Below are 26198 nucleotides of genomic sequence, written 5' to 3'. Positions count from 1 at the left end.
CTCAGTAGCTCTGCTGTGCAACCGAGAGAGCCTGGCAAAGCAAGCTATTCCTCCCCAAGGGAGGAGCCTCTGCCAATGGAGAAAAGAGAGGTTTTGTTCTGTAGCTCCTGTGCAACTGAGCAAGCCTTGCAAAGCAAGCTGTTATGCAGAAGGAGGCAAGAGAGAGGGAGAAGGAAGCAGATGACAACCGGTTGCTCAGGGGCCTGATAGAAGTCCTCCGGGGGCCTGATTCGGCCCCCGAACTGCATGTTTGACACCCCTGCTCTGTGGTTGCCTGAAGGTGATTCGTTATTCACCACAGGTGTGTAGGCACCAGTGTTCCCTCTAAGCTGAGTTAGTGTGAGCTATCTCACAGTTTTTTTTAGCCTCTGGCTCACACGTTTGTCTTAGCTCAGGAAAAATGGGCCCAGAGCAAACTAATTTATGGAGTAGCTCACGAAGCAGAATTTTTGCTCACAAGACTCCACAGCTTAGAGGGCTGTATTGGCAGGCACCCAACCATTTTAAAAGCTAAGTTTAAAGCTTATTGCTCCCCCCCTCTCTTTTTTTTCTTTCGCTGTTGCAAGGTGACTAACCACTTCGACATTCTTCAAGCCATGAACGCAACACACGACAATCAACTTCATGGCTAGGGAACATGAGAAAGAACAACTCCCAGCCCTGCCTTTACTACTGCTGCACGGCTGCTCCTGGGGTTTCAGATATACCAAGTCCCACCCTGTCCCACTCCCCCTTGCTGTGTCACTGGGCCGACCTGCCGAGCGAGTTCCAGTTTTGCCTTGATACGTCCTCAGAGAGACAAGCTGGTGAAGAGAACCCTAGGCAGGGCTAGCGAGGCAGGGAAACAACAGGGGCTAACCATTCAGGCCTGGCATACCGTTCAGTTTAGTTTATTTCAATACGAGATCAGTCAATGCACAAGACTTGCTGCCTAAATCGCTTCAGGTAGCCGCTGCTGTCGCCACCCCAATGCTGCGAGGGGTTTAGCAGCACCCAAAGGCACAGTGTGGAATGCCCTTTCAATAATCCACTGGGAGCCTTAGTGTTCTTTATACAGAATTGGCAATGTCTGACACGTGTGCTGTTTTACAGGGTCTTCATAAAGATGGGGAAAGGGCTCTGCTCCCCCAAGCGCATACAATTCAACAGGGGTGGCCAAGCTTGCTTAGTGTAAGAGCCACATAGAATACACATCAGATGTTTGAGAGCTGCAGGACATGAACATTAGATATTTGAAAGCCACGGACGGACGGAAGGAAGGAAAATAGATGGGGAGGGAGAGAAGTGGAAAGAAAGCAACTTTAACTTTGCATTCTCCAAGGCACTGGCTGAGTTGGCTCAGAGAAGTGTTTTAAAGACAAATGCCTTCTCCAAGCTGGCTGATGGGGCAGTGGAGGTTTTGAGAGCCACACAATATGCATGGAAGAGCCACATGCAGCTCCCAAGCTGTGGTTTGGCCACCCCTGCAATTTAAACTCAACAACAGGGGAAAGCGAGGACAGAAAAAAAACCTCCCATGGGACAGACATACCCAAAATGCAGCAAAGGTTACAATCCAGCCAAAGCCAGAAAATCATCACATCTTCAATTCCGAATTCTCTCAAGGACCTTATCGAAGATCAGCTGCATCTGCGCAGCTGATCTCTGATGTGAGTCCTCCCTGCTTGCCATTCTACCTCCCCCCATCCCAACTGAAACTTAGAAACATGAGCATCTCAGAGCAAGGATCTGTTTTACATATAAACAGAACCAGCTAATTATGGAATGCACCTGAAGTGCTGTTTTTGCCAAATCCCACCACACCCACAACAGCCATGTTGTCTTTCAAGGGACAATACTGAAGAATATTGCCAAGCCATCCCCAGAAGCCAATGCTGTGCCGCTGAATCAACTCACAGGATTTCTTTCGCGTGGGCACCATGCCCCCTCGTGTCTCTAACCCTAACCCTAACCCAATTTCTGATATGATTTCATGTACAGACAGGATCCAGCATCGGGCATAAGGGTCTAGCTTGTCAAATTTCATCAGTGACAACCTTTCTCTCATAGATCAAGATGGGTAGAGTTGAAAAAGAGCCTCATGGTGCAGAGTGGTAAAGCTGCCGCACTGCAGTTGCAGCCCTCTGCTCATGACCAGAGTTCGATCCCAGCGGAAGCTGGTTCAGGTAGCCGGCTTGAGGTTGACTCAGCCTTCCATCCTTCTGAGGTCGGTCAAATGAGTCCCCGGCTTGCTGGGGGGGAAGTGTAGATGACTGGGGAAGGCAATGGCAACCCACCCCGTAAAAAGTCTGCCATGAAAACGTGAAAGCAACATCACCCCAGAGTCGAAAACAACTGGTGCTTGCAAAGGGGACGACCTTGACCTTTTAGCAGTTGAAAAGATCAAGAGTCCAACAGCATTTTAAAGACTAACTGAATTCGTGGTAGTGCAGGCTCTTTCAGGAGTCACTGCTCATTTCTTCAGATACCTGAAAAATCTGAAGTAGTATCTGAAAAAGTGAGCCAAGACTCACAAAAGCTCCTACCTTGCCACACATTGCTGCTGGACTCTACTTCTCTCATAGGAACAGAAGTCCAGGGGCAACAGAAGCCGACAACATTTCTTCCACCACATCCTAAGTGAGTTCTGATTCATAAAACCTCATGTCAGAATCAATTTTGCTGCTCTTTAAGGCAGGCCTGGATAAATGTTCTTTGGCTCTAAGAGGCAGCCCCAGAATTTTGGAGCCATGCTCAGTGCTCAGCCTTCAGAGTTCACTTTAATGATCACACTTCCCAATGACTGCTACCGCAAACCCTAATCCTAAATTCTTCACCGTTTCTCATACTTTTATTAACGCTACGACAGTTGTTGTAGCATACAGGTGAACAACAGGGGTGGTAACCATGGCTGCCATCACTACAATAAAGCCTAGCCTGGGGGTGGCCAAACTTGCTTAATGTAAGAGCCACATAGAATAAATGTCAGATGTTTGAGAACCACAAGGCATGAAAGTCAGACGCTTGAAAGCTGCAAGGAAGGAAGGAAAATAGACGGGAGGAGAGGTGGAAAGAAAACAGCTTTAACTTTAAATGCCTTCTCCAAGCTGACCGACAGAGAAGATGTTTAAAATTAAAGCTGTTTTCTTTCAAGAGCCACACATTATGTGTGAAAGAGTCACATGTGCCTCCCGAGTCGCAGTTTGGCCGCCCCAGGCCTAGCCTTCTTCCCAAGTTCTTATAATTTCATTATTCATTTTTAAAGTTCCATTTGATATTAAAGCCAATATTGGAAGCAACTGGTCCTCTACCGCAGCTGAATAGGGCAAACTAGTAAGAAACAACTCAATGCACCTTTTTTGTCATACAACAGAGCACTCTGGTGGGAAACGATAGACAAGCTTTGTTCCACTACAGAAGATTGCTAAGAGCCACAGCAAAAAAGTTATTGTTGTCATTTCCTGGGGCCACCGTGAAAGGTCTAGGGGCCATGGCAACCTGGGACTTGTCAAGCTCTGTCTTGTGGGCATACTGGACTCCTGGTCTACTCTGCTGCAGCGAACTAACACAGGATTACCCCCTATGGGATTAATATCAGGTTTCATTAAATCATGCTGCAAGCACAGGGGACTCAATCCAGCTCCATGCCCATCCCCACGTGGGATTTCACAATGGGATTCCACAAATTTAAGAGCTATGCATTCCCTAAACCAGGGGTGTCTATGAGGGCCGAATCTGACATAAATGAGAGGTTGTCTGGCCATGTCGGGTTGGGCGGGGCCATGTGTGTACCTATTTATGATTAGGTAGCAGAGACATAAATTTTATAAAGGACACAGAAAAACACACAATTTTTTTTAAACCCTTAAAACATCCTTAAAATATTAGCACTCAGTCTTAAAGGTGCTTTTTTTGTATTTTTCCCATGGGGTCCAGGGAACTTGCCAAAGGAAGCTCTGGCTCTTTCCTTCCTTCCGCAGGGGAACAAGAGGAGGAGGAAACTCATCCTTAATAAAAGGAAGAGAGGCTTGGCTCAGCAGCTCTGCTGTGGGATTGAGAGAGCCTGGCAAAGCAAGCTATACCTCCCCCCCCCCGCTTCCTCCACAAGGGAGGAGCCTCAGCCAATGGAGAAAACAGAGGCTTTGGTCTGTAGCTCCTGTGCTACTGAGCAAGCTTTGCAAAGCAAGCTGTGATTCAGAAATAAGAGAGAGGGAGAAGGAAGCAGATGACAGCCAGTTGCTCAGGAGCCTGATAGGAGCCCTCTGGGGGCATGATTTGGACCCCGGGCCAGATATTTGACACCCCTGCCCTACGGGATTATCATCTTTCAGGTTTCATTAAGTCATGCTGCAAGTACAGGGGACACATCCCCATGCGGGATTCCACACGAATTAAGAGTTATGCATTCCCTAAACCCTCAACGGGTGTGGGTAGTTCACAGGGTCACATACCCCTATAGGCGTCATGAGGCCAGATGCAACGGGCCACCCCCAGTCCCCCATGGCCGAGCTCCGGATTGGTTCCGCAGCATGCCAACGATCCCTTCCCCCATTGAAACCCAAACGAACTGGGGCTTGGCCAAAAGCATCCCAAGCCAAGAAAGAACGAGAGAAAGGGGCCAAGACACCCCACCCTTCAGCTGAATAAGGCTTTCTTCTGATTGGCCAGCCGGCTTCTGTGTAACAAATGGACTGAGCCCCGCCCAATCAGAAGCCTCCTTTCCCGAACGGGAGAAAAGAGAACGCGGCGACCACTCGGCGTTCTGCAGTCCCGAGGAAATAGGTCGCCCGGCCAATCACGTGATGCCTCTTATAGGGTTGCCAATTCCCAGGTGGGGGCAGGGGACCCCCGGTTTGAAGGCCCTCCCCCCGCTTCAGGGTGATCAGAAAGCGTGGGGGAGCGAAATGCCTTCTGGTCACTCCATTATTCCCTATAGAGAGCGATTTCCCTAGAGTATAATGGAGAATTGATCCGTGGGTATCTGGGGCTCGGGAGGGGCGGGGTTTTTTTTGTCTTTTTGAGGTAGATGCACCAAATTTTCAGCATAGCATCCAGTGTCTCTCCCCAAAATATCTTCCAAGTTTCAAAAGGATTTGATCAAGGAGTCCAATTCTATGAGCCCCCCCCCCCCCCGAAAGAAGGTGCCCCTGTCCCTCATTATTTCCAGTGGAGGGAAAGCACTGAAAAGATGTGCGGTCCTTTTCAATGTGATGGCTCAAACTCCCTTTGGAGTTCAATTATGCTTATCCCAATCTTGCTCCTGGCTCCACCCCCCCCCCCCCAAAGTCCCCAGGTATTTCTTGAATAGGACCTGGCAATCCCACTCTCTTAGCTGTGGACGAGGTCAAAAGAGAAAGACCCTGCCATCAGCCAACACCCTAGTTCTCGTTTCCCCCAATGAAATCCACCGCAGCCAATCCAGCACGGCCTCTGATGGCTCAAGTCAGGATTCTCGCATGAAAGGTGGCCGCTGATTGGCTGCTACGCCGGGGACCCATCTCTCGGCCCTTTGCCACTCCATTAGCCCAGGCTCGCTATCCTTCAACACGCAGCAAAGGGTCCGCGGTCACGGCCAGTACCTGAACGTCCTCGTTCCGTAGCTCGTCGATTAGTACAGCGATAGGGTAAAGCGAGTCATCTCCGTCGGCGGCCGCCATCTTAGCTCCCGGCTCCGGTTCTGAAAGGTGCGCGGGGTTCACGCTGAAGCCTTGCAGGGGCGGCTCGGATGCCATTGGACGCCTGGGAAGTTACTCTGGGCCGCTTGGGATGTTCATTGGCTCATCTTTTACTCTCTTGTACGCCTATTTGAGAACTGTTTCCATCAGTCATCATACTCTTCGCCTAGTCATTGGAGAATCTTTTAAGTCACCGCCCTGCCACACAGAAAAATGGGGAACGGACAGCCGAATTCCCACCCCTTTCTCTGCCTCTATTGGATGAATCGATTGTATCCCCGGCCTTCTTGACAGTCGAATAGGCCCCGCCTTATACTTGCGAGCCTATCAAAATCGCGAGACGGCCCTCAAAACTCCGCCAGAACGTCCCCCCCCCACTGAAATGCTATTGGATACGCCTTAATCCCGCCCTCCTCTATTTGAAAATGGATTAGAACTATGACAGACAAGCTCGCAATCCAATCGCAGGGCGCGAAAGATTTCCTTGACTCCGCAGAGGCGGGGGGGAGGAAGAACAGCGACGAGGAAGCGTCGCCTAAGCAACCGTACGTTACAATTGCAACCACGGCAACGGCCCTCTAATGACGTCTCCACGTGGGGGATGTCCATGTAGTCTATATGAGGAGGGCCAGCAGAGGACATGATCCAATGAGCTTTATTGCTGCAAACGTATAAATATTGTGGGTTTTTCCCCCCCAGAGGCCCAATTTTCTCCTTAGAATCTTATAATTTTTGAAAAAAAAACATATATTTTATGTATATAATTATTTATTTTGCTTTTATTGCTAAAAGGTGTACTTTATTTATATCTGCGTTTACTTCTGGTTTATTTCAGTTTTATTTATTTTATCCTTACTAAGCATTCTGGTTCCCAGTTTCTTGGGAAAAAGGCAGGCTTTCTCCATATTTTTTAAATAACAGATTGTTTAATACTAACAAAATAGTATTTCGGCAACTCGCTTCTATGAACTCAGCAACTGGTCCCTCTGAGGTCAATAGGACTTTCTCCCTAGTACTTTTACTAGCCGCAGTTAGTGAAATTCAGAGGGAAGTCTCATTTGGTCCAATGAGAGTTACACACAGGTAAGTCTGAGGTTGTATCCCCAAGCATTCTTATGAGGAGCATCCTTTTAACTAAGAAGCACTAAGTACACTTAATATTGTGTGAGCAGTATACTGGAACTAATACATCAGTACACTTGGTGTCCTCAGTGAGGTAAGCAGGGCTGCTAACCGATGTTCCTAAGCTATGGAGCCTTGTGAGCAAAAATTCTATCTTGTGTGCTACTGGCATTAAAGCTGTGAGCTACTGCAATAAATTAGAGAGCTACTGGCATTAAATTTGTGAGCTGCTACATAAATTACTTTGTTCTGTGGCCATCTTTCCTGAGCTAAGACAAAAATATGTGAGCTGGAGGCCCAAAAACTGTGAACTAGCGCACACTCAGCTTAGAGGGAACCCTGCTGCCAGCCAATGTTCAATCTAAGCTGCGGAGTCTTGTGAGCAAAAATTCTACTTTGTGAGCTACTGGTATTAAAGTGGTGAGCTGCTGCATAAATTATTATTCTCTGGGGTCATCATTCCTGAGCTAACACAAAAATGTGTGAGCTGGAAGCTTAAAACCTGTGAGCTAGCTCATGTTAACTCAGCTTAGAGGGAACACTGCTGCTGTTGGGGATTCCTGGTGATTTGGGGGTGAAGCCTGTGGAAGAGCAGGGTTGGGGGAGCGGAAGGACCTCCGTGGCATATACTGCCATAGTGTCACCCTGTAAAGCAGCCATTTTCTCCGGGGAAGTGATCTCTAATCTGGAGATATGTTTATGGGAGATCTCTAGGCCTTAAGTTAGCAGACCTGAGTTGGGTGTAGAATCTGGGGAAAGGTAGGGTTTGGGGGAGGGGAGAGACTTCAGCGATTTCTAATGCCATAGAATCTATCCTTTAAAGCAGGCCTTTTTTGGGTAGAAAAAGCCCAGCGGGGATTTATTTGCATATTAGGCCACACCACCTGATGTCACCATTGTTTCACACAGGGCTTTTTGGTAGAACAAGCCCAGCAGGAACTCATTTGCATATCGAGAGCCAGTTTGGTGTAGTGGTTAAGTGTGCAGACTCTTATCTGGGAGGACCGGGTTTGATTCCCCACTCCTCCACTTGCAGCTGCTGGAATGACCTTGGGTCAGCCATAGCTCTGGCAGAGGTTGTCCTTGAAAGGGCAGCTGCTGTGAGAGGGTGTCTGTTGTGAGGGGAGAAGATATAGGAGATTGTAAGCCTCTCTGATTCAGAGAGAAGGGTGGGGTATAAATCTGCATTTGTCATAGTCTTCTTAGGCCACACCCCCTGATAACACCATTGTTTCACACAGGGCTTTTTGTGTTAAAAAAAGCCCAGCAGGAACTCATTTGCATATTAGGCCACACCCCCTGACTCCCAGCAGTCATTTTCTCAGGGAGAACTGATCTCAGTTGTTTGAAAATCAGACATAATAGCGGGATATCTGGCGGTTGGCAACCCTATTTAGGATTGTCAGATTCCTCCCCACACCCCGGGGCCTGGGGAATGAAGGGGAGGGGTGCCAACTTCAGGCTGGGAAACCCCTGAGAGATTTGGGGGTGAAGCCTGGGGAGGACAGGGACCTCTGTGGACAATGAATGCCCTAGAGTCCACCCTCCATTTTTTTCAGTAGAATTGATCTCTGTTGTCCAGAGATCTGTAAATTCCAGGGGATGCCCAGGTCCCACCTGGAGGCTGGCATGCATAGCACCAGGCCACATCCAGAGGTTGATAACTCTATGGGCAAGTGGTAGGTCTTTCAGTTCACAAACCCAGCAGGGATGGATAACAATTAGGCCAAGTAGGCATTGACCTATGGGTCCCCATGCCTTTAGGGGCCCCAGGCTGGCTTTCCCCCTTGGTTTTCCCCGTTTGCAGCCCTTCCCAGCTTCCGTGCGCAGCCAGCAACTGAGGTGCTCTTTGCCCAATTTGTCTGGTGCGGCTGCTGGCATCATAACTAAGCTTGCCTCTCTCTGTTTCTTCAGTTTGGTGTAGTGGTTAAGTGTGCGGACTCTTATCTGGGAGAACCGGGTTTGATTCCCCACTCCTCCCTCCACTTTCAGCTGCTGGAATGGCCTTGGGTCAGCCATAGCTCTGGCAGAGGTTGTCCTTGAAAGGGAAGCTGCTGGGAGAGCTCTCAGCCCCACCTACCTCACAGGGTGTCTGTTGTGGGGGGAGAAGATATAGGAGATTGTAAACTGCTCTGAGTCTCTGATTCAGAGAGAAGGGCGGGTTATAAATCTGCAATCTTCTTAGAATCTTCATCTTTCCCCGCAATTTTGTCAAAGAGGCTTTTGGGAAAGTGTCTGCGGCTGCAGAGGGGGCCGCAGGCAGTGGGGCAGGCACTCCAACTCTGAGATAATTTGCAAGGCCCCCACCCCCCCTGAGATTTGGACGGCCTAGGGGCCTCCACGGAGTTGAATCTGTTGAACAAAGCAGGAGTCAAGTGGCACCTTTAAGACCAACCAGTTTTTATTTAGAATGTAAGCTTTCGTGTGCTCTTAAGCACACTTCATCAGACGAGGAATCCAGCACAGTGAGCAAATCTGGCACTGAGGGAAAGGGAGAGGCTTGACCTCCCTTTCCTTGTGTGTCACGGTCCAAACCTGAATTGGACTTCTGCGCACCTGGGAATTGAATTCTAAGCACAGAATTTGTAGCGGATATCCGATCGTATACGTGTAGTCCCCTTTAGGAGCAAATAACCCCCCCCTACCAGGCTGTTTTGGATTAGGAAAATGGCACCAGGGAAGAGCAGGCTAAAGGCCCTTTCCCCCTGCATCACGGTCATCATCCAAACTGGGTCCTGGTGTGGCTGAGAAACAAGTTCCCTTGCTTCTGAATGTCTGAATCCATGTCGAGTTGGGGGAACCCAGACAACTACTCATTGCCAGTTTTAACGTGCAGGGGTCGTTTTGTAGAAAAATAGGTGGCGGCGCTCATTGGTGTAACTCATCAGCATATGCCCCCTCCAGCCAAAAGCAACCTGATGCAAGGAGAGCCCCAGGCGAGCGAGGCCTGCTTGGGCTGGTTAGAGATCCAGCCAGCCAAGCAGGTCTCACTCGCCTGGGGTTCTCCTGAACTGCCCCCCCAGGTCAAGCCACCTACCACCCAAAATCGCATAAGAAGTGGAGAAAGGGTGGTGCAGGCTTCTCCAGAGGTTAATGAGGGCTGCTGGGGGCGTGGCAAAGCCCCTGGTGGCTGGATGGCTGCCCGCTCTCCTAATCCAGGGATTGTTATGCAGCTGCACCTACTATTCAATATCCCAGCAGGTGGATGGTTTGATTTCAGGAAGCGGTTTTGTTGTAGGAGCTCTTTGGTTAAGGTGGATCAAAGAAGATTTCCTGCCCTTTTTCACCCTTTTAGACAACCAAGGTTAAACTTGCTGGTGTCATGGTAACTTCCTTAGCCTTGATTTTCAGCTCCTGTCTTTTTTTGTTTTTTCCTCTACTGGAAACAAAATCTCAGTTCCCCTGCAGTGTGTAGTTTGCGGGAGCAAACGTGTGATGCTTTTCAGCACATCTTGTGCAGAATCTGAAGTTCAATGCAAGTCGCTTTCCTCTTTCTTGACAGATTTCTAGCTTGGATTTGTCTGGAGCGCAAGCCAGAATCTCACAGTACTTGCTATGTTTTACGCCTAGACAGGGCTCATTTGCATATCAGGCCACACCCACTGACATCACCATTGTTTCACATAGGGCTTTTTTAAAAAAGAAAAAGCCCAGCAGGAACTGTTTGCATACTAAGCCACACCCCCTGGTACCAAGCCAGCTGGAATTGCATTCTCTACCACTAGACCCAGTTGCCCTCTGCTGATCAGTGGAGGGGAAAGGGAGAGAAAAACTGTGTTGCAGCTGTTGTGACATCGTTTCTGTGTGAAGTCACACCCTGTGATGCTCTTCCAGGGGTGTCAAACATGTGGCCAGGGGGCCAAATCAGGCCCCTGGAGGGCTCCTATCAGGCCCACGAGTAACTCACTGTCTGCTTCCTTCTCCCTCTCATTTCTTTCTGTATCACCGCTTGCTTTTTCAGGCTCTGGGGCCATCCTTCCTGAGCTAAGACCAAAATGTGTGAGCCAGAGGCTAAAAAACTGTGAGCTATATCACACTAACTCAACTTAGAGAGAACACTGCTCCCTCTTTTATGGTAATCCTTGGGAGAAATCTAGTCTTGCATATGATTAAATACATTTATAGGAGCTTTTGTGGGTTCCGCAGTAAGTCAATTGCTGTCACTGCGAGGAATCAATTGTTTTTGTTTGTATTTTGAGTAAAAGATAAGGTATTCCTATGATAGTTAAGGTTTTTACTGCAACTATTTCAATTACTGTAACATTTGAGATTACTGTTCTGAACTTTTTCACTTCGTCCTATTATTGTCACTATATACAATGCTACAAATCATTGTACTTTGTTTCTTGTTGGCATATTGGTTGATTTGTTCTGCTATCTATCTCTTTTTTTCTTAAGTTATTGTTATGCCAATAAGGTTTTTGGAATTGGAGTAAAAAATTATAGTGTTAGCTCAATTTGACCCAGAGAGAGCTCCAGTTTTCTGGGTTATGCCTCTGAGGATGCCAATCACAGTTACTGGCGAAACGTCAGGTCTCACAATGCCAAGACCACGGCCAAACAGCCTGGAAAATCTACAACAGCCAATGGACTCTGAAAGCCTTCGACAACATAAAGCTTATATCTCTGGTACCTGGTGTTACATTTTATGGCCCACATCATTCATTCAGAGTCCAGACCAACAAAGTGACAATAACAAATGAGTTTTGACGCCTCTGCTGTAGGAGTTTCATCAATCTGTATGGTCTTTATCAGGGCTGTTTTATAGCAGGAACGCACAGGGACACAGTTCTGGCTGGCTTGGTGTTAGGGGTGTGGCCTAATATGCAAATGAGTTCTTGCTGGGCTTTTTTTTTTTAGAAAAAGATACCATAAAGACATGTGGCGTTCCTAAGAGCATTACAAAGTGTAGGATTGCCATTATGGTATGCTGTGGCATTATACCCAGTTGATATCCCTCTTGTCCCCGTGTGCATTGCCAGGCAATGATGCACACAGTGTCATTTTTCGGGGCTCTGTCCAATGAAAGTTCCCCAGGGCTACGAGCGATCCTCTTAGAGAACCTTCCTCGGTGCTCCTGTCCAGTTTGCACGTAGCCAAAACGGTTTAGTTTGTGTATTGGAAGTAATTGTGATGCGAAATCATAACACACAGGAAAAACCTCAGGTGTTTGTGTGGTATATTGGCAGCTGCTGCAGCTTCCACATGGCAGGTTGCCCCACGTTTTCCTGGTCCCCACCCTAGTCGCCATTCCTCATCACAACCATTGAAGGCTGTTTGAGGGTTCTTTTATATTGTCAGTCAGTATATCTAATAAATCTTCTGATCAGGGCTGCATTGAGAAGAAGGGAGATGTCTCTCCAGATTTAGGGGACTCCCTCTGGTTTGCCGAAAAAACTGAAAACCAAGGGGGTACGAATTGAGGGGGTGTATACATTCCCGCAACAGAGAAATGCCCTAAGTCTCTAGGCCAGGGGTGTCAAACATGCAGTCTGGGGGCCGAATCAGGCCCCTGAGCGACTGGCTGTCATCTGCTTCCTTCTCCCTAGATCTTGCTTCCTTCTGCATAACAGCTTGCTGAGTTGGATGGAAGGAGAGGATGGAGAGCTTGCTTTGCCAGGCTCTCTCAATCGCAGAGCTACTGAGCCAAGCCTCTCTTCCTTCTATTGGCTGAGGCTCCTCTCCCTCCTGGTTCCCTGGGGAAGGAAGGAAAGAGCCAGAGCTCCCTGGGTCCCATGGGAGAAATATAAAGAAAGCACCTTTAAGACCAACAAGTGCTAATGTTTTAAGCATGTTTTAAGTTTTTAAAAAAATATATTTAATTGTATTTGTGTCCTTTATAAAGTTTATATCTCTGCTACCTAACCTTACGTAAGTACACACATGGCCCAGCCTGACATGGCTCGGCCCAACCCGACATGATCTGGCCCAACAAGGTCTCATTTATGTCAGATCCAGCCCTCATAACAAATGAGTTTGACGCCCCTGCTCTAGGCCCTTTTGTCATGAATGAAAGGCTCGGAAGGGCTTCTACTAAGAATGACAGTGTTAGAGCCAAAGTAAACGTGGCTGTGTCCTCATGTACAACACAAGAATGATGGCATTCTAGAGACACTTTAAAATGCTGTGGTTTGGTTCAGCCCTGCAGCGATCTTCGCCCGCATGCATTTCAAATCTAATCAAGTGTACCAGCAGCTCGGGGGAATGAGCCATTTCTGTTGAAGGACAGCACAGATTTCATTCCAGGTTTAACCTTAACAGTGCATTTTGTCTAGATGTGCTCTAAGACAAGAGATGGTAGCCCTCCTAAATCCAACCAATCAGTTGCCGACAGAAGTGAGATTGAACTGGGACTTCCGCCTTTATTCTGATTTTAGGGGTGCACTTTCGGTAGACGCTCCAAGGATACTCAAGGAAGGTCTGTTCTTACCTGCTTAGAATCTCCTTTAACCCTTTTTTCTCCGTTATAGAGTTTCTGCCCTGGAGAGATACTTGTGGTGGTTATAAGAGGGTACTAGGAAAACAGGAAGAGCTAGCTGTTCATGGGTCCCCCCCGGAAGCCGCAGAATCCAGCCTCTTCCTCAGCAACTCTAACAGTCCTGATCTTTGTCTCTCTTGTCAAAGGTAGGCGTGATGTGTAGAGATGAGAAAATTCTGGGAACAAACATTTATATAAAAACAAGTAGTGGTGAGCAGGGGTGGAATTCTAGCAGGAGCTCCTTTGCATATTAGGCCACACTACCCTGATGTAGTCAGTCCTCCAAGTCCCTGTTTTGTAAGCTCTTGGAGGATTGGCTACATCAAGGGGGTGTGGCCTAATATGCAAAGGTGCTCCAGCTAGAATTCCATCTGTGGTGGTGAGGGACGTGATAGAGGTTTCTAAAATTACATATGGTGTATTGCAAGAACTCAGCGGCACCAGATGTAGTAAATGGGTGGTAAATTCAGAATAGACAAAAAAGAAGCTCTTCTTCATTCCATGAGTAATTAAATGGTAGAATTTCAGAGGTGGTAGTGGCAACAGACATAGATAGCTTTAAAAGGAGGTCCCCCATAGAGACAGCAGACCTTCTACAATCCAGCAAAAGAGGGTAACATCAGAGAAGGCTTTGGACCCTGTCTTGTTGGTAAACCTGCGTCAAAGAGTCCAAGCCTGAACCCTGTGGCTTCCCAGAGCTAGCACTCACAAGAAAACTATTCCTGTAAAAATCCGTGAAGTTCATTTGAGTCATTTTCAGAAATAGTTTTGTTTCTACACAACATACCACTCTAAAATGATACAGTAAAAGAAAACAAGAAAAACTAGCTTAACCGTCTAACACATCTAAAACCTGCATTAGTTGGCACAATATTAAAGTCCCAAAGTCAAAAGCCATAGCTTAAGTATCCTCTATGTTGCTGTCCGTTGCAATATAAGCATATCATAGTCCAGGCCTTTAGTCCATTAGAACTCAAGCTAGTTTTTCCCCTCCAGGCTCTTAGCCCAGTTAGAGTCTTTTGGCCAACCTGCATCAGGTGATGATGACAATCCAATCAGGACACAGTCTTCCTGGAACCCTCTAGAAAGTTATCCCATCATTCCTGATTCCCCCCTTCCATCCTGCGGGCCGCAGGTTCTCATGAAGAGCAACGATCACATTCCTAACTTTGGCCTTGAAGATAAGGGCCATGTAGGCAGAGAGGCCCAATAAACAAAACCTGCAAGATGGAATAATTCCATTACTATTTGCATTAACCTCAGGGAGGAATCAGGGGTTCTTTGTCTCACAGCATGCCAGCCTCCGAGTGGGACCTGGGGATACCCCAGCCCCTCTCCAGACTACAGGGATCAGTTTCCCTGGAGAAAATGGATGCCTTGGAGGGTGGATTCTATGGCATTGTACCCCACTGAGGTCCCTGTTCTCAAATCTCCGGTGAAGCAGCCCTCATCCTGATAAAAGACCCATATGGGAGCCCCAGGGAATCTGTTGCAATCTTCTGAATGAAAGAACAGGATTCAAGTGTATCAAATGTCAGTGATAGGTTTTTAACTTGTAATATTTGGATTTTAAAGCCTGTAATAGAGTGCACGGACTCTAATCTGGGAGAACTGGGTTTGATTCCCTGCTCCTTCGCCTGCACCTGCTGGTATGACCTTGGGTCAGTCACGTTCTTGTAGAGAATCATTTCTGCCAGGCAGCACCAACCCAAGGGCGCATGGTGCCCTAGGCAGACTCACAGCCCGCCGCCCACCTCCACAGTGCCCCCTGTGCCTCCCCCCCCCCCTGGGGAGGAGGCAGCAGCTGAGGCGCCCTTTCAGGATGCTGGTCCTTCCTGCTGCTACTATCTGCCTGACAGATAGTGCACCATGCAGCTTTACCTGCTGATCAGCCGATCGGCCCGGGGGGCGGGGGGAGCACCTTTAGATACCCAGGAGCATGGTGCTCGATCGCCGTTCCGGGCATTGAAATAGACCTGGGGTGAAGAAGGCAGGGAGAAGGAGGCTGGGAAATGGGCAAACTAGCCGTTTGCCTAGGGGGGAGGAGGGGAAAAGCCAAAGTAGGTGCCCTCGCCCTGCCGGCACCCTAGGCAACCCTCTAGTTTGCCTAGTGGGCAAGCTGGCACTGCTGCCAGGTTATAGAAGAGGGAAAGTTTTACTTTTGCAAGCAAGAAAGTCAGATACATTTGTTTGTTTTTAATTGCATTTGAGCTCCATAGAGGTGAATAGGGATGAGGAGACCTGGAAAACTAGAATACAGGAGCCTTTGTGATATTTTGTTTAAAATGGAAAGGTGGGAGGATACTGGGATTTAGCAACAGACATCAGTTCCCCGGAGAAAATGACTGTTTCGAAGGGCTAACTCTAGGGATGTAATTTTGAGAGATCGCCAGGCCCAGTGTGGAAGTTGGTTACCATAGGGGCAACCCAGCTCCCATTTGCCTTCTGCTCAGAGCGTTTTATATTTTAGTTTATATTTTTAGTTTCTGCTGTGATCTTTTTTTATTTTAAAAATTGCATTGCCAAATCCCAGAAATTTGGGGAGAGATTGCTGCATTGTGCCTTATGGGCCCTTTAAACCCATTCTCTCTAGTTTAAACCCCTTTTGTCTAGAGCGGTGCTGCAGGCACTGCACAATCTCTCCATGGTATCCTATGGGCCTGTAGGATCCAATGGAGAGTTAATGGGCTGGAGACAGGAGGAGTGGCTTCCCCTCCCTCTCCCAGCCATAACTAACAATCCACAAATTGGTTCAGGGAAAATGGTGGTTCGGTTATTTCATGGTTCATTTGATTTGTGAAATCAAAACGAACCATGAACCAAAACGAACCACCATTTTCCCAGTTCTTGCCCCTCTTAGTACACTCTGTAGCATCACGCTCTGCTGAGGTTGTTCCCCCAAGCTTGACTGCCCCCAAATATATATGAATTTCCTAATTTGGTTTTGGCAACCTACCATAGAGTCCATGCATCAAAGCAGCCATTTTATCCAGTGGGAAAAAATCTCTGGAGATCAGTATTAATTCCAAGAGGTCTCCAGGCCTTACCTGGAGGTTGGCAACCCTACAGGCTTCTCATGTAGTGGCTATAAAGTACATTTTCCTACCTGCAGTCATGGAGAAATGGCGGAGAGCTTGTTCTGCAAGGTGCTAGACCAGAGGTGGCCAAACTGCAGCTCGGGAGCCACACATGGCTCTTTCATACATATTGTGTGGCTCTCCAAGCCCCCACCATCCTGTCGGCCAGCTTGGAGAAGGCATTTCTCTCTTTCAGTCGCTTCTCCAAGCCAAGCCAGTTGGTAGCTTGGAGAATGCATTTAAAGTTAAAGTTGCTTTCTTTCCACTTCTCTCTTCCTCCTTGTTTCCCCATCTATTTGCTTTCCTCCTTCCCTCCCTCTGTTGTTGCCTTGCAGCTCTCAAACATCTGGCATTAATGTCTTGCGGCTCTCAATCATCTGATGTGTATTCTGCGTGGCTCTTACATTAAGTAAGTTTGGCTACTCTTTTGGTAGACCATCCACCCCAGCTCCCCCTTTTTACTGCTGGACTACTCAAAATGCTGCTTCCAGATGGAGAGTTTGGCGTCTGCCTCCCTGGCCGGATACGCAGCAGCATCCCCATCAAGCTGGGAGTTCTGGGGACGTCTGGGAGCCTTCCTTCCGTTGTACAGAAAGATCCTGGAAGGGCTGGCTAGGACTGTAGGAGGAAAAACGAAGAAGGGAAAGAAACTTAACCCAAAAACTGGAGTAAGAAACCTGAAAGGTTAATATGCAATTAAAGGGCCAAACATTAAAAACGAACTGTAAAATAAATCATAAACCAACATACGTGTATTTATTGTAGAAAGCTAAAAACCATTTAAGGGCCCATCGTAAGCCTCTATCCTATGTGCAGTCATGAAACCACAGTGGGAATCCACTCAACTTGACCTGACGCGTTTCCACCTAGACTGGTCTTCTTCAGAGGTCAGAAGGGTAAGTACACATATTGGCTCATAATACAGAATACAATAAAAAAAATAGAACAATGCTGGACCGCAAAGAAATGTAACGAGGGGACAAAGGCTTAAAGGTATTCTTGAGGCCTGTTATTCTACAGCCTTATGTCCTAATCAAGGGCATACATATTGCATCTGGTGTCTTATTGTATGCCACAAGGTCCAAGGTAGGTGTAAGGTCAGAGCTTATGTGCCAAGAGTTATGTGTCAAGAATATCTTTAAGCCTTTGTCACTTCATTAAATTTCTTTGTGGTCCAGCATTGTTCTATCTGACCTGAAGAAGACCAGTCTAGGTCGAAACGCATCAGGTCAAGTTGAGTGGGTTCCCATTTTGGCTTTATGTTTGAACATAGGAGAGAGGCTTATGATGGGCCCTTAAATAGTTTTAGCTTTCTACAATAAATACATGTATGTCGTTTTATGATTCGTTTTACAGTTTGTTTTTAATGTTTGGCCCTTTAATTGCATATTAACCTTTCAGGAGGGCCAAGGCAAAACAGAGCTTCACGATCCCTCTGTCCATACGCCAGCTAACTCCTGTCTTCTTTCTCTGGAAGGTTTGCTCAGCCAGAAGGAAGATAAACTGATGGTTCCCGCCTCCATCTCTGTCCAGCGTGGCCTCTGTGTCCACATTCCCTGCAGCTTCGCTTCAAGCCGGAACAGCTCCGAGAAACTCCATGGCTATTGGTTTGAGAAAAGAGGCAGATATTGGCATTATCTGGTCACCAGCTACAGATTCCAAAGAGTCGAAGGCATTCTCGTGGCCTCCAGTGACAACAAGATGGTGTTGCACAACTCTGTGAGGAACCGTTTCCGATTAACGGGCGACGTGACAGCAGGCGATTGCTCCTTCAGCATCCTTACCGTTGAACTCCAGGACGCAGGAGAGTACTACTTTCGCATTGAGACCAAGGGGATGGTGCACGACTACAAGGGCACAGCTCGTATGCCGCTTAAAGTTGTCGTGACAGGCAAGGCTTTCCCACCTTATTTCTTTCCTGAATGTACGCTGAGGAGATGGAACGGTTAGGCTGGTGGAGCTGGAAGCTCAAGCACCTCATGCTTTCTGTTCTTCAGCATCCTGGTCAGGTTTGAAATACACCTTTCACGTCTCCTAATGTAGGAGCAGCCCTGTGGCACAGAGTGGTAAAGCTGCGGTACTGCAGTCCTAAGCTCTGCTCGCAACCTGAGTTTGATCCTGCCGGAAGCTGGGTTCAGGTAGCCAGCTCAAGGTTGACTCAGCCTTCCACCCCTCCGAGGTCAGCAAAATGAGTACCCAGCTTGCTGCGGGGGGAAAGTGTAGCTGACTGGAGAAGGCAATGGCAAAGCACCCCGTAAAAAGTCTGCCGTGAAAACGTCGTTATGCGACGTCACCCCAGAGTCAGAAACAACTGGTGCTTGCGCAGGGGATTACCTTTTACTTTTTAAATGTAGGAGCAAAGCTATCCACCTCCCTACTGGAGGACTTGCATCTTTTCCGGAGGCTTCGAGAAACCACATAAGCAGAACACTTGCACTTCCTGTTGCATCATCATTTGAGTGGGGGAGGGGGGGCTCACCTCATCATGGCCAGAAATAAGTATAACACAGAGGAGAGATGGTAGATAAAGATGATTCAGAAGATACAGGGCTTTTTTTTTGGTAGAAAAAGCCCAGCAGGAACTCATTGGCATATTAGGCCACACCCCCTGATGCCAAGCCAGCCAGAACTGCGCTCCTGGCCGTTCCTGCTCAAAAAAAGCCCTGAGAAGATATAACCATGACTAACTGGCACTGTATAATGAAGATATTACAAACAACAGTATCTCAGTGTGTAATAACTATAACTTTTATATAAGTATAATGAAGATATTTCAAACGGTATCTCAATGTGTAATAAGTATAACTTTTATAAGGGTTTTAACCAAGGTGTTTTCAGGTAGCCGGCTCCAGGTTGACTCAGCCTTCCACCCTTCCGAGGTCGGTAAAATGAGTCCCCAGCTTGCTGGGGGGGGAAGTGTAGATGACTGGGGAAGGCAATGGCAAACCACCTTGTCGGATGAAGTGTGCTTAGAGAGCACACGAAAGCTTACATTCTGAATAAAACTAAGTTGGTCTTAAAGGTGCAACTTGACTCCTATTTTGTTCTACTACTTCAGACCAACACGACTGACTACTTGGATCTAAGTCTCGTGAAGTTCTTCTTGTCTGGCAAGATTGCCAATAGCATAGTCTCTGGTTTCATTGGGAATCTGTGTTTTTTAAAATATTTTGGCTTCGGCTGCAATCACCCCCACTAAATAATGCACTTCCAATCCACTTTTGATGCACTTTCCAACTGCATTTTACTGTGTAAACTGGCAAAATCCAGTTGAAAAGTGCATTGGAAGTGGATTGAAAGTGCATTATTTAGCGTGTGTGATCGCAGCCTGGGTGTATATATTTCTAGTATCTTTTTGTCTTGGTACAGGGGCCAGACCAGTATCGTCCACAACAAGCACTTTCTTTGCCCCCTAAAAATGTGTTCCTTTTGTGCAACTTTTCTTCCCGTGCAGAACGTAGTTAAATTATGAAACTCTCTGCCACAGGATGTGGTGGCTGCTGCCAGCTTGGAGGGCTTTAAAAGGTGTGTGGACAGAGGTGTGCTATCAGGGGCAACTAATTACAGTGGCTACTAGCCATGATGGGCATGGGCACAAACTGGGCCCAGTTCATGAGCCACAGTTTGTGCAATCGCATCTCCCACGAACTAAACTGATTTTCGTGGAAATTCACTCAGTTTGTAGGAAGGGTTAGCAGGGGCACCAACCATCCACTCCTTAAATGGTACCAAGACGAAGGTTGCTCGCCTCCAGTGGGGGCCTAGAGATCTCCTGGAATCACAGGTGATCTCCAGACTGAACTTCTTCAGCTAGTTGGCTACTGTGTGAACAGCATGCCGGAATAGGTGAGCCCTTGATCTGATCCAGCATGGCTCCCCAATAAAATGCTGCTTTAAGAACAAGCCAATAGACAAACATATTTTTCAGCTGGAGCTTTATTGTGGTTTTATTGTTTGTTGTGTTCTGCTGCTCTGGTTTATAATGAGGAGATATATCATTTTGTGATTGTTAGCTGACTTGGAAGATTTTATTGGAAAGAGGTAGGTTAATAATCAGCAGCCCCGTGGCACAGAGTGGTAAAGCTGCAGTACTGCAGCCCGAGCTCTGCTCATGACTTGAGTTCGATCCCTGGTGGAAGCTGGGTTCAGGTAGCCGGTTCAAGGTTGACTCAGCCTTCCATCCTTCTGAGATCGGTAAAATGAGTACCCAGCTCGCTGGGGGGGTGGGGGGGAACGTAGATGACTGGGGAAGGCAATGGCAAACCACCTCGTAAAAAGTCTGCCGTGAAAACGTCATGATGCGACGTCATCCCAGAGTCAGAAATGAATGGTGCTTGCACAGGGGACTACCTTTACCTTTTTAGGTTAATAATAATAATAATAGCAACCTTGCATTGGGGTTCATGGTGACAGCAAAGGGCAAAAGATGTCTAATGGTTAGAGCGCCAGACTACAGTCTAAGGAAACCAGGTTTGAAACTGCCATGGAAGGTCACTGGCAGTGCCATCCAAAAAAATGCTTTTCCTTGGGATTAAGCCCCATGGAATAGACTTCAGTAGGAATCAGAGTAGACCTTGGTCTTGGCTTACTTTGACTTGGCTTACATTCTCTGAACTCAGGGGGCTTTTTGTCAAAGGAACTTTTTTGCAAATTAGGCCACATACTCCTGATGTAGCCAATCCTCCAAGAGCTTACAGAAGGCCCTGTAAGCTTTTGGAGGATTGGCTACATCAGGGGTCTGTGGCCTAATATGCAAAGGAGTTCCTGCTCCAAAAAAAAAGAAAAAAGCCCTGTCTGAACCTAACCTACCTTAACAAGGTGGTTGTTCTGTAGATAGTGGAAAAGAAAAGACCGCTGTTGTACTTCATGTTGGGTCTGCGTTGAGGAGAAAAGTGGAGCTGAAACTAAAATAGAAAAGATACAGGATACCATTCATAATACCTGCTCTTAGTCAGTCCTCAATGAATTTTCCTTTAATTCTGGTCTGGTATTCCCCCCCCCCCCCTTTGCTCAGAATTGACAGAAAAACCACAGATTCGGAATTACTCTCCTGTAGTTTCTGGGACGAAAGCTGTTTATACCTGTTTGGCACGAGGGCCCTGCTTGAGGATTAATGCAAAAATTTCGTGGACCACTATTCTGGTAGACTATAGAACAGTTCAGTGGAGACAGCAGCAAAGCAACGGTACCTGGATCTATGGCTCTAACTTCACCTTCACACCCTCCACAATTGACCGGGGCAAATGGCTCACCTGCTGGGTCTGGTACCCAAATGTAAAGAAACGAATTCAGAGCACCATCTTTCTCGAGCTTACTGGTGGGTAGCTTCCTTCGTTTTATATTGCCTTTGGAATTCTAGCAGGACCTCTTTTGAATATTAGGTCGCCACCCCCCCAATGTAGCCAATCCTCCAAGAGCTTACAAAAAAAGCCTTGTAAGATCTTGGAGAATTGGCTACATCAGGGGTCGTTTTGTAGAAAAATACGTGGTGGAACTCATCCAGGGATTGTTATGCAGCTGCACCTACTTACTATTCAATGGACAAGGTGGGTAGGTGGGGAGGAGGTAGGGGAACCCTCGGAAAGGTTCAGGAGCTGCACTCCTGTGAGCTCCTGCTGAATTCAAGGCCTGGATGTGTGGCCTAATATGCAAAGGAGCTCCTACTAGAATCCCACCCTTTTCTTCCATATAAATGTTACCTGCCTGGTGGCTGTGGAACTCGGCCTAGATGGCCCAGGCTAGCCTGATCTTGTCAGATCTCGTAAGCTAAGCAGGGTTGACCTCGGCTAGACCTCCTAGGAATACCAGGGGTGTGACACCAAAGCACAAAATGGCAAATTACCTCTGAACATCTCTTGCCTTGAAAATCCTATGGGGTTCTCAGTCAGCTGTAACTTGATGGCCGTTTTCACTACCACCGATGAACGTAGACTTTGTGTATCTGAGGAAGTAAGCTCTGATTCATAGGATCATAGAGTTGGAAGGGATCCTCTCAGGGTCATCTTGTCCAGCCCCCTGCACCATGCAGGAAATTCACAAACACCTCCCCCTAAATTCACAGGATCAGCATTGCTGTCAGATGGCCATCTAGCCTCTGTTTAATAATCTCCAAGGAAGGAGAGCCCACAGCCTCCCGAGGAAGCCTGTTCCGTTGAGGTACCACTCTGTCAGGAAGTTCTTCCTAATGTGGAGCCGGAAATTCTTCTGATTTAATTTCAACCCATTGGTTCTGGTTCAACCTTCTGTGAGCACAGAAAACAATTCCACACCATCCTCTATATGACAGCCCTTCAAGTATTTGAAGATGGTGATCATATCACCTCTCAGCTGCCTCCTCTCCAGGCTAAACATCCCCAGCTCCCTCAACATTTCTTCATAGGACTTGGTCTCCAGACCCCTCACCATCTTCGTCGCCCTCCTCTGGACCCGTTCCAGCTTATCTGTATCCTTAAAATGCGGTGTCCAAAACTGAACACAATACTTCAGATGAGGTCTTACCAGAGCAGAGTAAAGTGATACCATCACTTCACGTGATCTGGACACTATACTTTCTGAACACAGCCCAAAATTGCATTCACCTTTTCACAAATGTTTGCGCAGAAACAAATTCTGTTTGTGTTTAAGGTGCCATGGAACCCCTGTTTCATCTTCCTTCATGAATGGTAGCCATTTCTTTCCCATCAAGATCAGTTTCTGCCTCCCCTCCTCCAATTCCTTCCAGCTCCCCTTTCCGGTGCCCTCAACATTATCTTATTTGTGTTTCAGGTTCGCCTGATTTTGACAAGACACCGCTGAATGTAACAAGGGACAGACAGCTTGGTGAGATGTGATGCTTTACATACCTTTGCAAAGCCTCCCCCCCACCCCCGCCTCAGCCACGATTCCCCAGGTTATTTCATTGGGGATGTTCACAGAGGGCTTAGCTCAGGGGCGGCCAGACTTGCTTAACACCGTAGAATAAATGTCAGATGTTTGAGAGCTGCAAGACATGAACATCAGATGTTTGAGAGCCACAAAACATGAACATCAGATGTTTGAGAGCCACAAAACATGAACATCAGATGTTTGAGAGCAGGAAGGAAGGAAAGAGAAAAAGAAAAGAAAGAAAAAGAAAAGTTGGGGGAGGTGGGAGAGAGAGGTTGTAAGGAAAGCAACTTTAACTTTAAATACATTCTCTTGGCTTAGAGAAGTGATTTAAAGAGACAACAGGGCAGTGAGCATTTTGAGAGCTACGCAGTATGTGTAAAAGAGCCACAGTTTGGCCACTCCTGGCTTAGCTGGACAACAGCACATGGATCTCAACAGACCAATGTTTCCTCATTTCAGCACCCCGGACTCAGTTTCTTGGGACTACGGTGACCATCTTCGTGATAATGCAGTACCTGTTGAAGTGAGTATTTCCCCCTTCTATCCTGTTTTTATTTATTTGCCTTAGATTTATATGCCGCCCACTCCGCAAGCGGACTCAGGGCAGCTAACAGTCATATTAAAACAACAATTTCAGTTACAATTCTAAAACGATAAAACTTAATAATAACAATTTAAAACTCAATATTTGGTGCTATACAAGAATTTTGACATAGGCGGATTGGATTATTTTTGATGTCACAGTTCTTCTAATTATCTGTTAGTGGTCCTTCTGATGGTATTGCTCAGCAGCATAGAAGAGGCAGCCGTCTCCCACTTTGTTGTTATAGGCCTGTCAAAAGAGTTCAGTTTTACAGGCCCTGCGGAATTGGGAGAGATCCTGCAGGGCTCTTACAGCCTCTGGGAGAGCATTCCACAGCATTGGTGCTGCCACTGAGAAGGCCCTGGCCCGCGTAGAGCTTAGTCTGGCCTCCCTTGGTCTGGGGAGGGATAGCAGATTTTGAGCTCCAGAAGTGCCTGTTGGGCACTTCGGCTAAAAAAGCAGAATAGCAATGAAAGGAACAAACGTTGCAATAAGAATTCCTCCTGATCTTCCACAGACCTTCAGGTTAGGCCCACTCTTGTGGCTAATGACTCTTTTTCTCTTGAAATCTGCTTCATAGGGTTTTGACGGGCATCCTGTTCTTTATCGCGTGCTTTGTCTTTTTCGCTCGAGGGAGATTCCGACGAGAGGGGAATAGTAGATGATGCTGATTGGATGGGTCTAGTGCAATCCCTTTGTGCGTGGAAAGCGTGAACGTCTCACAAGAGCATTTTTTTTTAAAAAATAAAGGGGTATTTAAAAGTATATCAACAGGGAAGAAGAATGCCAATATGGATGTTCATATAAATTAATGAAGGGGAGTTGTGATGGCAGGGAAGAGGCGGGACTCTGGGGCAACTGCCTATTGGATTGAAAAAGGGTCAGTCCCCCACTCAGACCTCTCCTGTGGATTCTTTAAACCCCAGTTGCCCAGAATCGGGTAAAAAGGGGGACTCGAGCTTTCATTAAAGGGTTGTTAGTGGATTACTTCAGTATATCAAGTGAAACTGGTTCTCATCACCGTCAAATCACACACCGTGACTGTGGGCAGAGCTTGCGCAGAAATCACAGATCCACAGCTTTGTGGCAACGCCACACTGCAAAAACATGGTTTTGAAGCACGGATTCTCTGGGATGCTCAGGATTTTTGTGTTGGATTACCCCAACATCACCATCAAATCACATATCATGACGGTGGCAACAGCTGACACCACAAAACATCACAGATCCACGGCTTCATGGCGACAACATGCTGCAAAAACAGAGACGGTGGAAGCTCTGCCCATAGACATATGTGATTTGATGGTGAGCTTGGGGTGATCCAAAGCAAAAACCTTGAGGAGCCGTGAGGATCCGTGCTTCTGAACCTTGTTTTTGCAGCATCGTGTCGCCATGAAGGCTCGGATCTGTGATTTCTGTGGTGTAAGCTCTGCCCATGGACATCCTATGTTATTTGATTGTGAACTTCAGGTGATCCAAAGCAAAAGCCATAAGGATCTGTGGTCAGGAACCCTGTTTTGTCACCATGAAGCGGTGGATCTGTGATTTTTGTGGCCATGGAAATAATATGTGATTTGATGGTGATGTTGGCATAACCCAATGCAGGCCCGGCCCTAGGGCACGTGGCACCCCAGGTGGACCATCTGCCCACCGCCCCCCTCCACATGGGCACCCCCAGGCCGCCCCCTCCCATCTTCTCTGGGCTGCCGCAACTTGGTGCCACGCTCCACTGCCTCTCCCCCCCCGGCGTGCTCACAGGAGTGATGCCAGCTTCCTGCTTACTCACTTCGGTGGGCATCGTAGTACAACATTCTTCCTGCTTGCTATTAAGAGAACGCTGTGCTACGATGCCCACTGAAGCAGATAAGCAAGAGGCTGGCGTTGCTCCTGTGAGTGTGCTGGGGGGGTGGCCTCTGGGAAGCTCACAGGGAGGAGGCGGGGTGAGTGAGCTAAGGAGGAGGGGAAGTGCCGGGCGGAGGAAGAAGATGGAGGGTGAGGGGGGGAAGGGGCGGGCAGGCTACTGAGGAGAAAGGCCAAGTGGGCGGAGGAAGAGGACGGCGGGAGAGCTACTGGGGGGGGGGGGAGGCTGGCAGGCAGAGGAAGAGGCAAAGTAGGGATTTGTCTAGGGCATGGAGAGTGGGGAAGGCCAATCTGGCGCACCCCACCCTGCTGGCACCCTAGGCTAATGCCTAGTTTGCCTAGTGGGTGAGTCAGCTCTGACTCAATGCAAAAACCCTGAGGATCCGTGCGTCCAAACCATTCCCAAAGTTGCTCTTTTAATGCAGAGAACTCTATTGGCCACAGAACCTGTTGACATAAGAACATAAGAGAAGCCATGTTGCATCAGGCCAGTGGCCCCTCCAGTCCAACACTCTGTGTAACATAAGAACATAAGAGAAGCCCTGTTGCATCAGGCC

The 26198-nt window shown here is 47.6% G+C and overlaps 2 protein-coding genes across 2 annotated transcripts in view; one reads left to right on the top strand and one right to left on the bottom strand.

Moving 5' to 3' along the window:
• Positions 1 to 5741, bottom strand: part of PPP2R1A (protein phosphatase 2 scaffold subunit Aalpha) — a 33391-nt gene extending 27650 nt beyond the window's left edge. The window contains exon 1 of the mRNA XM_060258058.1: positions 5559 to 5741. Coding sequence (XP_060114041.1) covers positions 5559 to 5711 — 153 coding nt within the window. The 5' untranslated portion in view covers positions 5712 to 5741. The remainder of the gene's footprint in view (positions 1 to 5558) is intronic.
• A 595-nt stretch (positions 5742 to 6336) lies between these two features.
• On the top strand, positions 6337 to 24546 carry LOC132585970 (sialic acid-binding Ig-like lectin 8). The gene is made up of 7 exons (XM_060257865.1): positions 6337 to 6737; positions 13247 to 13400; positions 17809 to 18222; positions 21346 to 21648; positions 23097 to 23150; positions 23658 to 23721; positions 24362 to 24546. The coding sequence occupies exons 2-7, from the start codon at positions 13319 to 13321 to the stop codon at positions 24444 to 24446; spliced, it is 1002 nt and encodes a 333-aa protein (XP_060113848.1). The 5' UTR covers positions 6337 to 6737; positions 13247 to 13318; the 3' UTR covers positions 24447 to 24546.
• Positions 24547 to 26198: the final 1652 nt, after the last annotated feature.

Source organism: Heteronotia binoei, chromosome 17 (assembly GCF_032191835.1).
Source record: "Heteronotia binoei isolate CCM8104 ecotype False Entrance Well chromosome 17, APGP_CSIRO_Hbin_v1, whole genome shotgun sequence".
Classification (NCBI taxonomy): domain Eukaryota; kingdom Metazoa; phylum Chordata; class Lepidosauria; order Squamata; family Gekkonidae; genus Heteronotia; species Heteronotia binoei.
This window is presented reverse-complemented; position numbering and strand designations above follow the sequence as displayed.